The sequence below is a fragment of the Mytilus californianus genome, unplaced genomic scaffold, assembly GCF_021869535.1.
Source record: "Mytilus californianus isolate M0D057914Y unplaced genomic scaffold, xbMytCali1.0.p SCAF_2, whole genome shotgun sequence".
Classification (NCBI taxonomy): Eukaryota; Metazoa; Mollusca; class Bivalvia; order Mytilida; family Mytilidae; genus Mytilus; species Mytilus californianus.
In genome coordinates, this window is record NW_026262668.1 from 80,563,309 (window position 1) to 80,577,336 (window position 14,028).

At 31.8% G+C, this 14,028-nt stretch overlaps 1 protein-coding gene across 8 annotated transcripts in view; it reads right to left on the reverse strand.

The window, feature by feature from the left end:
• Window positions 1-13,825, reverse strand: part of LOC127728278 (uncharacterized) — a 30,398-nt gene extending 16,573 nt beyond the window's left edge. Inside the window, exons 1-4 of one of the 8 annotated variants that reach the window (XM_052235576.1) lie at window positions 13,777-13,825; window positions 12,040-12,110; window positions 6,594-6,662; window positions 3,093-3,176 (exon numbers count right to left, since the gene is read on the reverse strand). In XM_052235576.1, the coding sequence (XP_052091536.1) occupies window positions 3,093-3,154 (62 nt within the window). In that variant the 5' untranslated portion in view covers window positions 3,155-3,176; window positions 6,594-6,662; window positions 12,040-12,110; window positions 13,777-13,825. Of the gene's footprint in view, window positions 1-3,092; window positions 3,177-6,593; window positions 6,663-12,011; window positions 12,111-13,776 lie in introns of all 8 variants that reach the window. The other 7 variants (XM_052235579.1, XM_052235578.1, XM_052235580.1 and 4 more) reach the window with 7 other exon arrangements.
• Between the last annotated feature and the right edge of the window lie 203 nt (window positions 13,826-14,028).

The following is a 14,028-nucleotide window of genomic DNA, read 5'->3' on the forward strand; positions in this document are numbered from 1 at the left end:
AATAATTATTTTCATTTTTATGCAATGTACAAACTAAGATGGGTGTTACTTTGAAGTGTCAACTGCTTGTAATTACAGTGAATGAGGTCAAGGTCAGATGAACCCTGCCTGATGGACAAGAACCCTTCACAACCATTCTACATATCAAATATATTGACTTATCATTTATGGTAACTGAGATACAATGAACTAAGCATTGATCAATAAACAATTAAATGACTATGAAGTCAAAGTCAGATGTTCCCTGTATCCTAAAAATAATTTGGTATACCAAATATAGTTTGCCCATTAACTACAGTATTATAGAAACTCCCCTAATCACGAAAACTTATATGTTGATCACAGAACCATGAAATGAGAGCATAATAGACCATGCAATGTTTCTATAAACCAAAAATAGTTGTCCTTTTACTCATATTAACTGAAAAATACATATTCTGAAAAATATTGTTTTTTATGAAGTCATTGAATCATGAAAAAGAGGTCATGGAAATATGACCATTGATGCTAGATAGAAACTCGACTATTAGACATCTATATAGTCTACTTTCATTATCTCTAAAATCGATAGTGATAAAAGTTTTCAATCTGATTAACAAAATTTTATTCAAAGGGAACACAAGTGAAACCATTACATTAAGACTATTCCCAAATTGTACAAGGTGAAACAAGTATTGCTAATCCAGCTTATCTAATCACACATTGTACTCTTGGACATCAATCCAAATCATGTGTTTCATTTTAGATGATGTTCCTCAAATATTATTTTTTTCTCAATTTGAGAACTTAAAATGAATTCTGTCAAGTTTTGAAGAAAATACTACAATGTTGATGAAATGTTTTAAAATGACCCAAACATAACATTATACACATGACCTTTCATCTCCACATATTCTGATATTTAGGACACTTTGATGCTAACAAGCTCATAAAATTTAAATAAGAGTGCAACATTCACATGATAAACATATCTAATTATCTTATAAAGTGTTAAATAAACAAAATGCTTGATATCTTGAATAAGGTACAGGTGTCTTGAAAAGATATATTAATGTTAAGATGGGGTAATTGCTATAAATCTCAGTTGCAAGTAAGTATTTTTTTTCAAAATATCCCTTCTTAACATGAAATATATCTGTTAAATTACACTGAATACCAATTTATATGGTTAAGTTAAACATTTACCCCAGTTATGGTGGGAAATGAATAATATTCATTGTTATAAAAAAAAATCTGAAATACAGTAGCTATTAACCAATCAAAATCCAAGAAACTTATACATAAAGTGTGTTGAAAACATTAATCCTTGTACATGTGTCAAGTTTTGACAGGAGGTGTGAAACATTTTGATTTAAGGATGTACTTTAACAAAAAATAGGTGAAATTAAAAAAATCTAGAATTTAAAATTGTTACTATAAGTCAGAAGTGCATTAGTTAAGGAACAAAATAAGCTAAAAATATTGATAGGTTATGGAGCTTCTTTTCGCGAATGTTTAAAAAATGGTGAGAAAAGGCTGACTCTGACTTGTACCTTATATTTGCATTGGAATTATTTGGGTCTCAAATCGAAAGAAAAGAAATCTAGAATCTGCTTAAATTTCGGTAAATGACCTTTTATGAGCTATTGAAGTCATATATGAGAAGAAAAATGGGTGTTATGGGGCAAAATATTTTACCCTGTATCGTAGGAAAAAAACTAAGGAGTCTGAACATCTGACAAAAATTCCTAAACCTGACCTAAGTACATCCTTAAGGAACAAAATTTAGGTTGTTCATTATACTTTCAGAGGATTTAATTAGAGTCACCCTAATATTATCTCCAGAGTAAATTTATGTATTTACTGTATTTCGATGCAGAAATATTTTGACTCATGGATGATGCAGAACATGAAGTCAACTGATTTCAAGAGTTAGACGTGAGTCAAATTTACAAGATATATGGATTATTCATCTCTTCTACCATCTGAAATATAGAGCTTTACACAAGTTTTTAATGTGCTGCTAGATAAGCATCCAGATATCTACCCTTCTGTGACATTGCTGCATGCAAGACAATATAATAATATTAGTAACTTATAACTATTAAAATAATTTAAAAAAAAAACAGAACAAACAAACAAACAAACTAATGTTTTATTTGCCAATCACAGCAACCAGAAAGAGCAAAATTATAACAATCATTGTATACAAGCATAACATAAAAATAAAATAAAAATAATATTCTGTTGACACAGATATCCGTCTAGCCTGTATGTAATTTTGCAAAAATTCAAATGTTGAAGTTGTTGAAAACTTCAACATGTAAAATATGCAAAATATTCAAAGTCAATGAACAATGACTGAATATACATGGCCAAATAATTTCCCTGGAAATATGATGTGCCAATGTTAATAAACTGCATACCAAATATCACAAGTGGTTCCCCTTAACTGACCTAATCACAAACTTTAACATGTAAACTATGCAAAAATGTTTAATTCAATAAACCATGACTGAGAAGGCATGGCCAAATAATATCCAATGGAAATAAAATGTGCCAATACTACTACAACTGCATACCAAAAACCATTGATTTATCGCCAGTGGTTATCCCTAAACCGACCAATCACAAACTTTAACAAATTGTTGATACTGCCAATGCCGAAGCAGCACGCCGAAGCCTTGCTTTTTGACTCTGTCAATACATGACCAAATCAGTTTACTCAATGTTATCTCTTGACTAATTTTGATTTAATTGATTCACATTCAATTTAAGGCCAATTTTTGCACTCTATACTGGATGGGAGTAAAATATTATTAATTGGTGAACAATCTAGAATACAGCCCCAAATTTTCACACCAAATATTGTTTCATTCATTTAAACAGGAGCTGATATTGAATTGTTACCTAAATTTTCACTTCAGATGGACAATGTTATATACAGACTGAAAGTTTAAAAACAATTCCCTTACAAGATCTCTTTTTTTAACTTTATTGGAAGGAAATCTTTGTTTTCAAAAGTTTAAATGGACCAAAAGTGAAAAATTTATTACTCTTTGAACAAGCAATGATAACTAAACAAATGTTGTCCCTAAATTTTCCACCATTACCTTTTTATTCTAACACACATAGTCCCATCTTCTTTGAATCCTCGGTATAGCTGGAAGGCCATTCCCAACCCAAAAACCCTTTACCTAAAAAGTATAAAAAGACGGGGAAAAAATAGAGACTCTAGAGAGTCTGTGTCACTCACCTGGGTTTATGTGGATCTTCAACAATGGCCACAATGGGGAAAATGCTATTAATTTTTTTCCATTCTATCCAGATAATAGACAAAAATGAAAAAAAATGGTAAAAAAAAATAATCAGCAGTTAAGGGTAATTACTCCTATTAGGAGTCTGCTCACAGTTTGTTGTAAATGGACAGTAGGTAGATCTCATCATTTTCTGACAATTTTGGCAATAATGACTTATTTGTAGATCTTGTTTTGCTGATCATTTTAATATTAAAATTTTCTCTCTATCTAATCTAGTTTCTATCATAATATGCAAAAAAGAGAAAAAAAAAAGTAATATTTGTCATTTAAAAACAATAACCCCTGTAAGAATTTGGTCGACAGTTTTGATGTAAATGGTCAGTAGGTAGATCTCACCATTCTTAACTTTTCTACTCAATAAAGATTTCTCTATCTTCAGCAGTTTTCAAGATAAAAGATAAAACTTGCATTTTACCTCTATGTTCTAGTCTTAGCCATGTCTGCCATATTGGTTTGCAGGCAGAATCATCAGACACTTTTTTAACTAGATGCCCCAAGGATGATAATCAAGTTTGATCCCAATTGGTCCAGTAATCAGCCGAAATCAAATCAAATGCATATTCAGGATGAGAACATGTTAATGCAATAAAAGAACAGAGTTCAAATGTCCCCCACGTTGCACATATTTTATCTATTCAAGGTACAAGGGCAATAACTAAAAAAAAGTACTTTTCTTTTGTTCTTTAAAACTTTTTGTTAATATCTTAAGAGAAATAAAGGCTTCAGAGCAAATGCAATGTGATTTACATTATAATTTATATTTCTAAGGGGCATAACTCGCTAAAAATATTTGATCAGAACTTATTTTCGAAAGTGTCAAAGACATTGCTTATATAAACCTTTGATATAAGTTTCATAAAATTCTGGCAACACATGTGAGCGATAACATTGCAATTTTCCATATAATCAATATTTTCAAGGGGCATAACTCTTTTAAAAATAATTGATCAGCACTGTTTTTTGAACTCTTCAAGAACATTGATGATATAAACCTACAATATAAATTTCATAAATATCTGGCAAGAATTGTACACATTATAGCGCTCATAAGGCTTATTTCCATATTAATTAATATTTCCAAGGGGCAAAACTCTTTCAAAAATTATTGATCGGCACTGATTTTCAAATTCTTCCAAGACATTGCTAATATAAACCTATGATATAAGTTTCATAAAATTCTGGCAAGAATTGTACAAATGAGAGCACTTACGATGCAATTTTTAATATAATTAATGTTTCCAAGGGCATAACTCTTTTTAAAAATAATTGATTGGCACTGATATTTTCGAACTCGTCCAAGACATTGCTGATATAAACCTATGATATTAGTTTTATTCAAATCTGGCAAGAATTGTACATGTGAGAGCACTAACAAGACTGGAGGGACGGACAGACGCCCAGTATTTCGATGTCCCCCCGCAACGCGTTGGACAAATAAGGTTATCAACCCTGCTTTGTACTAGACAATCATGATGAGCAGCATTTTTAACATGCTATTTCACAAGATAACTGTCCGCAACAAGACGTCACCTTTTACCGTTATTGAACACATTATTCTGACTCCAAGACAATCAGTCTTTGCTCTTACTCCTTTATGCTGTGTGCTTAGCAGAGAAGTAGCAAATACCAATTCTAAAGTCTTTGGTTTCATCTGGCAGGGGTTCAAACCCACGACCTCCCACACTCAAGCAGCACACGCTACCACAAGACCACTGAGATTTTTGTAAAAGTTAACAGACATCTATGGATGCCAAGTGATGAGAATAGCTCACTTCACCAATGGGTTAGGTGAGCTAAAAAGATTCTTTGATGCATCATGGTATTTAGGCATTTCAAACTTTTAAGTGAGAATCTCCTTTAACTGTCTATAAGATGTCTGATTCGCTCACCTATGTCACTATAATCACTTATGTTTTGCTGTTTAATGTATATTGATGCATGTTTAAACATGCCATTTTTCTCTCTATCTATCATAGTTTCTTCCAAAAAAACCAAAAAAAAAATAAAAAAAGGGCAATAACTCTTGCTTTGCTGAACATTTTTGTCTATTAAAGATTCTACATGTCTAACATAATTTCTGCAAAAAACTTTTAAAAAAAATTTGTAAAAATCATTTTTGCAAGGGCAACAACACCTATAAGGGATCAATTGATGGTTTCCCAACATAATTTTTTTTCACTTAAATCTAACAGTTCAAGTCAAGGGAGCTTCCTTTTTGTTACCCCAATAAAGGTATTAATTTTTGAGGAGATCAATCCTAGCATAGTGGAGTGTGCAATACAATGTATGTGAAAAATTGTCTTGAATCTGATGGTTAATTTCCTGTAACTTTTGGAACAATAAACCCAAAAATTTTAAACACTGAAAGGGAGCTTACCTTACCCCTAATATATACCATACAAGTTTAACTTTTACTTAAACATACTCTAGTTTTTGTATGACATGTGAACAGACAACAGACAGAAAAAGGGTATACATGCCATAATATTTCCCCATTGGTTACAGTTGTATGAAAATACTTAAATAAGTATTACCGTAACTCCTGACTGGACAAAAAGTAGTCAATAAATGGATACAGAAATATTGGCATTTTTGTAGATATTGTAGTGCTGATCATTTTTTCCATTTATTATAGTTTTTGAAAATATTCAAAAATGCTACAATTTGTCAAAAAGTTTCATAAATGGTGTCAGATAACTACTCTAAAATATCATTTTATGGATTAGAACTGTCAAATTTACAATTTTGTAGATCTTGCAAATGTTTATCATCTTTGCTGTTTACTGGTTCTGTTCGTTTACTATAGTTTTCAGGTTAAAAGGGAAAGATGTTACATTTCGTCAAAAATTGTTGTTTAACATTTTTAAGACAATAACTCATTCACGTATTCATCTGGTGATTTTGGTACAAACTGAATATATGAAGATCTTGACATTCTGAACATTTTCATCTCTATCTTCTATGGTTTTCAAGATATAAGACAACTATGATACTTGAATTTTACCCTGATGTTCTATTTTCAACTGTAATGGGTGTGTAGCTTGATGTATGCTATAAAAAAAATTAGGGTTCAATAGTTTTGGAGATAAAGATTTTCAAAAATTATATAACAGAACACAGAACCTAGTGATGGTTCAAGTTCATCATGGCCATTTGAGACAAACGAGCTAAAAATATATCTTTTATACCACCCTAAACATATTCGTGCCAATATTTATTAATGTTTCTATAACAGCTTGTACAAAGTAGACTGATTTATATTCATATTTCAATTATGTTCATGTTGTCAATTACCTATGCCTGAAAGGATCCGATATAGAGGAACGTCACACTGTGACTCTAATAACCAACCAGTTGCTGTACCTATGTGAAAGAAAAAGAAGAAAATCAAATCAACAACAATTCTAAGATAAATTCTTATGGTACAAATTCATAGTACACAAATGTTACATATACAAAATTCATAAAGTGAAATTTGGATTTTCCTAACACAATTTTTAACATGCTTAACATATGACAAACTTGTTTGGGCAATGAAATTTTAGTTTTAAAAAATTGGAGTAAGAACTCAAAAGAACAATTTTGGGTCTATATATGAGAAACTTGGTAATTACTTGGAAGCTTGCGCAGAACCTCATTACATGCTCTGATCATTATTTCTTACACTAAATTAAAATAAATTGTGATTAAACATGAAATATCTGAGCAAAGGCTTTGAAGTTATGTAGAGAAGCTGTAATCATGGTAATAACACCCTTTAGTTATTACAGGTATATTTTTTCTGTAATAACATAGGTGTACTATGCATGATTGGCAAACTATGAACTATTATATCTTTCTATAGTTAGTATACATAGAGACAATAATAATATCAATAGAACTTGTATAATACAATTTAACAAAACAAATGATGTATACTGCCACTTTGAAACATGTAACATACATATATGTTATCATTTTTTTTATATTTTAGCCCACAATAACGACATGTATGTTTTTTTTTTCTAATAACTTATTTAAGTTATACCCTTGGCTGAATAATTAGGTATGTCTCCCCAAACGAAAAATGTCCAAGAATCCGGAATTTTTAGTAAAATGTATAAAATTTCGACCCCATTTATCTCTAAAAGTAGTACATGAAGGTATATTTTTTATTACATATTTGAATTGACAAGATGAAAAATAGATTGTATGCAAATTTTCGTAAAAAAATCACTGTGGGATCAAAACTGTGTTATGCCCTAAGTATGAAAATGCAAATTTAAAATCAGCCTGTAAAACTGTTTCTATTCTTATTAACTATATTCTGAGTCATTTCTTTAACAGCAAAATTCTAAAATTGCAGCAATTTTGTGATGTTATTTACCAGCTACATGTACATGTAGAACAGCTAGTCTGTATTCCTTATCTATATAAAAACAAGCATTCTGTGAGTATTGCCTGGCAATACATAGTCCCCTACCGGTTAAAAAATCATTGTACTAGAACAAAATGCTAACTTGATCTATAACTTGTCCTGGTGTAAACTATATAACAAATATCAAGTCAATATCTTCAAGCATGATGAAAAAATGAGGAAAACTGATTATTTGAGTGAATTTTCTAAGTCCAAGGACCGATAACTCTGCACAAAATAATAAGACTGGAACAAAATTCGAACTTGATCTGTAACTTGTCATGATAAAACAATACACAAAATATCAAATCAATATCTCCAAGCATCTCTGTGGGCCCCTCTGTGAATAATGTGTGGTAAAAAATTTGTATCTTTATCATTGGACATGGGGTTGTCAACTGAAACCGAAGTTTATGACCTTGACCTTTGACCTAGGAAGTTGTACATAAGTTATGACACACCCTCTGGTGTTGGTTTATATACATGTCAAGTATAAACTTTGAAATCATAACGGTTCTCAAGATATAGAGCAGACATGATCTTTACCATAGGACATGGGGTTGTCAACTAAAACCAAAGTTTTTGACCTTGACCTTTGACCTAGGAAGTTGTACATACATTATGACACACCCTCTGGTGTTGGTTAATATACATGTCAAGTATAAACTTTGAAATCATAACGGTTCTCTAGATATAGAGCGGACACAATTTGTTACGGACGGAAGGACACACGGACGGACAGACTGATCACTATAGGGCGTCCGCCATTCGGCGGGGCCCTAATAAGTTGCTTTGCCGAGCGCAGCTGGATACAACTGCAAAGGTCCAACCCTGAACAGTTGAGCCAAAAATGGACACAATATTCGCGCTTGATACAGGTCTGAATTTGGATTGTAATTAAATATTTGACACATAATAGTTTTCTGACACAGAATAACTGTAGTCAAAGAACTTAGAATTGGTTATATGATTATATGATTTGAATTTATACTCAATTTTTTGCTTTTGTACAATAAACCATGCTGTTGCAAATTCGCAAAAGTAACTTCTAAAAAATATAAGGCTAATCACCTCAAGACAATACAACATTTCTTTATACATAATTTAAAAGCAGTGTAAGGGGGGTAATCCAAACATAACATTGTACTATTTTTTAATTGTCCATCAACCAGGAAACCCTTGTTTTTCCCCCTAATTCCTAAATGGTTTGAGCCATAACCCCCCAAATCCCTTTGTGGTATGGAAACTTGTGGTATAATTTCAGAGAGATCCATACACTGTGCTGTTGCGCAATACTTAGTAAATCTGTTGTCAGACTATAAACAAATAAAGTTCAATTAATTCTCAATGTCATATTAGAAATTTATGAAAATCAATAGATATAAACAATTCACCAAAGTTTCATGAGAATTGCTGACAGCATTTTTGAGTTATTGTCTGAAAACTGGAAAATCCCCCTTTTTTAATGAATAAAAACCCATAACTCAGAAATGTAAAATGTAAAATTTATAAAATTCTAAAGGGAGCTTACATCAATAGATATAAACAATTCACCAAAGTTTCATAAGAACTGCTGAAAGCATTTTTTGAGTTTTTTGCCAAAAACTGGAAAATCCCCCTTTTTTTATGAATAAAACCCTGTAACACGGAAACGTAAAATCTGAAATTTATAAAAATCAAAAGAGAGCTCATGTCAATAGATATAAACAATTGACCACAATTTCTTGCAAGTTGGTGAAAGCATTCTTGAGTTATTGTCTGAAAACTGGAAAATCCCCCTTTTTTTAATGAATAAAACCCAATAACTCGGAAACATAAAAAAAGACACAACATTGAATTACTTCCCTTACACTGTAATTTGTACTTAAGTAATTGTCCATTAAACCATGACACCCTTGTTTTTTCTCACTTTTTTGCCCCTAATTCCTAAACGGTCTGAGCCAAAACCCCCCAAAGCCAATCCTAACCATCCCTTTGTGGTATGGACACTTGTAGTATAATTTCAGGGAGATCCATACACCGTTCCACAAGTTATTGTCTGGAAACTAGAAAAATGCTTATTTGGGCCCCTTTTTGGCCCCTGAACTGTTAGGACTATAACCCCCAAAATCAATCCCAACCTTCCTTTTGTGGTTATAAACCTTGTGTTTAAATTTCATAGATTTCTATTTATATTTACTAAAGTTATTGTCGGGAAACCAAATGTCTTCAGACGACGCTGACGACGTGATACCAATATACGACCGCAAAATAAAAATTGTCATTAAGGGCAAAAGCTTCAATAAGGAGTCAAATGATGAGTTCCATCATGTTGACTTATATGTTAATCTTGACTTGTTGATCATTTTGGCTTTTTAAAGTTTCTTTTTATCTATTACAAAAGCTTTTACAGCTTTTGGTATATAAGACAAAATGCAAAAAAAGGGTAAAAATCTTCATTAAAGAGCAATAACTCCAATAAGGATGATTTCAGCCATGTTGACTCATTTGTAGATCTTGTCTTGCTTATCATATTTCCTAAAAAAAAATCTCTGTATCTATTATAGTTTTTGAAAATAAGACAAAAAAATTTATAAACTTTGACATTTAAGGGCTATATCTAAATGGACAGCAGGTAGATCTCAACATCCTTAACATTTAGACCCCTGCCAGATTTTCTCTATTCAAAGCGGTTTTCAAGATAATACACAAAATTTGCAATTAACCCCTATGTTCTATGTTTAGCCGTGTCAGCCATCTTGGTTGACAGGCAGGGTGATCGGACACATTTTTTAAACTTGATACCACAATATTGATTGTCATTAAGTTTGATTAAATTTGGCCCAGTAGTTTCAGAGGTGAAGATTTTTGTAAAAGTTTAACAGACTACTAAGAAGGACGCCAAGTGATGAGAAAAGCTCACTTGGCCTTTAGTCCAGATGAGCTAAAAAGTGCTTTCTTTTCAATGAAATGCAGTATAAAGGTTTAACACAACATATGTAGCATGTGTAGTGAAATTAACATTAAAATGTAATAGATTTATCAAATCATAGGTGATACATGTACATTGTGATTTATAAATATTATTATGTTTGAAATATTTTCTTTTGTATTTAGTGTTGTAGTTAACTACTGTAAATACAAAAGAAAACAAGAAGATAGATACCTTTTTATAAATCACACTTATATTTAACCCAACAAAGGGTATGACATGTTAAATACAATGATTCCTTCTTGAATCTCTTCCACTAATATAACATTCTATTGTAGACAAGGTCCTGTAACCAATGGCAATATGATTTTAAGGATAACTTACACATCCATGTACATTCACAATGTATAAAGTGCAAATGAGTTACATGTTTTTACCCATATGCTAAACATTTTGTTTATTTGGCAAAAAGTGTTATCAGTGCAGGGATCTCAAAGACTCAGAGTCTCTAGGTATTTGATGGTAAAAGCCTGATTTATACATGTTTAGTACATTAAGATATTTTTTTTTGTCTTCACATCAATAATAAAATGAAAAACTTAGCAAAGATTTAAAGAAGAAATATCTTCAGCCATGACTTCAGGTAACTAGGAAATACATGTTTAAAAGTTGTTAATATAATAGGTGATCCACAAATAAAAGTAGTTTCACAGCAAGTATAAATTTAAAAATATCCTCAGTTTGCATGAAGCACTCTTTTAAAATACTAGTAGTTTGTGTATAATTGATAAAAACTTGATTGTAAATCTGAAATTACTTTATCTTTGTATAATAGACACTTGGTTTTTTGTTCGTCTGATAGTTAAATCCAATACCTATTGAACATGTAATAATAAAATTAAAATTCTGTAAATATCAAATGAGACGTAATATAACCATATTTAGCAGATACATGTACAAATTGCCTCAAATATTTGTTTATGTGGAATCAGAAATATATTTCCAAGATCAGCATTTTGCCTTATAACTGTCTGAGAAGCAGAAAATCTGGGGTCTGGTTCAAGTCAAAGATGTTCCTGAACAAAACCCTTGGATTTTTTCAATTATCAAGATGCTGTTCTTAAAAATAAGTCCTCCAAGTTAACAATAATTCTTTCTTTATGATTCAATTTTGCCTCTGTAATTTAGAGGTATTAAAACAATTGGTTTTGCCAAGTTTGTTCATTGCTAAATTGGTTATTGTTTTCGACAACACATCCACACGTCATGCCAGAATGCAATTCATTGATTGCATTTTTCTAACAAGACGTGCAACAACTGAGAAGTTACTGCACCATAGGTAGCCCTTTGCCTTGCCATGTTCATACACTTTCCAAACATACACACTGAAAGGCTTGTAGCACACCTGTTTGGTGCAGTTACCTGCTCCTTACTTCTGGATTTGTTCCACAAGGTGGCAGTGAATTGCCAATTAGTTTTCCTTCTTATTCTGTTTGCTGACAACCTGACAAGAGAAAATTCAACATGATAGCACAAATAAAACAGTAGCATCAGGTCATTTCAATTTATCAGTCGCCCTAGTCTATATTTTTCAGTGTATCAGACATGTACATGTATGTCGTTAATTTTCATGTCTCATTTCCATTTCAGTTGTATTGTTTATTGACAGCAGTTGTAAATGTGTTTCTGACCATGTTAAGCTAGTAATGGTCTGAAATTCATTAATTGCAAAATCATATTTCATTTAGTTTCCAATAGTTAAAAGTAAGATTCTGTTTTTATATTTTAAATCATTTCTTCTTCTGGCAATGTAATAATGTCATATGACATCTAACTATAGGCTATTCAAAAAGTGATTGTAAACATCAGAAATACAACCTACTGCTGTGGTTACATTTATAGCTAGCTTCCTGTAACAAGAACATTTTGGCCCTGCTTTCCAAATTACATATGTCCTTCTTTTAATCAAGTTAGTAGTCATTCTGTCATTTTTTTGTATAAAGAGGTTTGTGTGCATGTTAAAAGTGGTTTTACCCTACCACATTTTGTGCCTGTACAAAGACAGGCCATCAGGACCATCTGTTGATTGTTGGTATCTTTACGTTTATTTGTAGAGCTATGTTCTCATAGGTGGTTGTTGATATGGTCTTTTGTACAATTATCTCATATCATTGTTAATTTCTGTCATTCTTTTTATGCATATACAGGGAAAAGATTAACAGGGGCCCAGTAGCCAATGCTACTGGAAATTTGGCTGGGCCCCTAACATTTTAACAGAATATTCCCATATGGTCAATACAAAATTTTCACATTTTGTCAGTTTGGCTCCTTGAGCATGTTGAGTGAAAGCTTATTTCCTGATACATAATTATAAATATGCATTATAAAAGTACTCAAAACACTTCCAAATATCTGCAGAAAATAATGCCATGATGTGTTTCAAAACCAGCCTTGGTTGTTTTTTTCATATGTTTGTTTCTTTTTTCAATAGACATATATCCTCATTGCTTGTTGCATGTTTAACCTCCTGTGGTAAATACTTCATTCATATTCAGGACCAGAACTAATTATCAATTAATACTTAAAGTTGATTCTACAAGGTACAGTAGCTATAGGTTTACCTGGTTGAAGGAAGGAAATTTGGACTGCCACTGAAAAAGGTATGTTGGATTATATTGGGTCAGAAATTCTGCCATGCAATAGGCCCATAATGAACTTCTTAAAGAGTTCATCCAAGGATTTTTTTTTAAATAATGCAGAATGCATTGCACTTACCCTAATGGTTACATAGGGCATTGGTTTTAACTTCCCCATTCTGACTAAAAGGCAAAGTTTTGGTTAGAAACTTTTCTGAATATCTGATTTTTTATATATATGATTCATCCCTTGGAAAATAGATGCTTTCAGAGGGATCAACGTAACTCAAATAATTCAGTCATTTCAATTTTGTTATTATGATCCTTAACCGGTGCACTGTTCATATATCTTCAGGATAGTGCACTTTTTGTCACACACCGGTGACAGGGTTATGATCGTTTATCATTCGCCAAAGCTCAATATGCGAATCATTTTTCAGTTGATGTTGTGTTAAACTAAAGAAAATGGGTCAGTGAAAATAGAACATGGGAGCTTTGGACCGTTAAATATTATATTTTTTTTTCGAAAAATACCTTTCTTCATCGTCGTGTTTTAGAACCCGGATGGAAGGGTGCCCGGTATCTAGTCATTTCGTACCTTAACCATTTCGTACCATTGCCACTTCGTACCCAAAATTACCATTGCGTACCATGAGCATAAGCCATTTCGTACTATATGGAAAAAAAGATTTACCATTTCGTACCATATGGAAAAAATGCTTTACCGTTTCGAACCATATGGAAAAAAATGCTTTACCATTTCGTACCAACATTTCTTAAACTTTC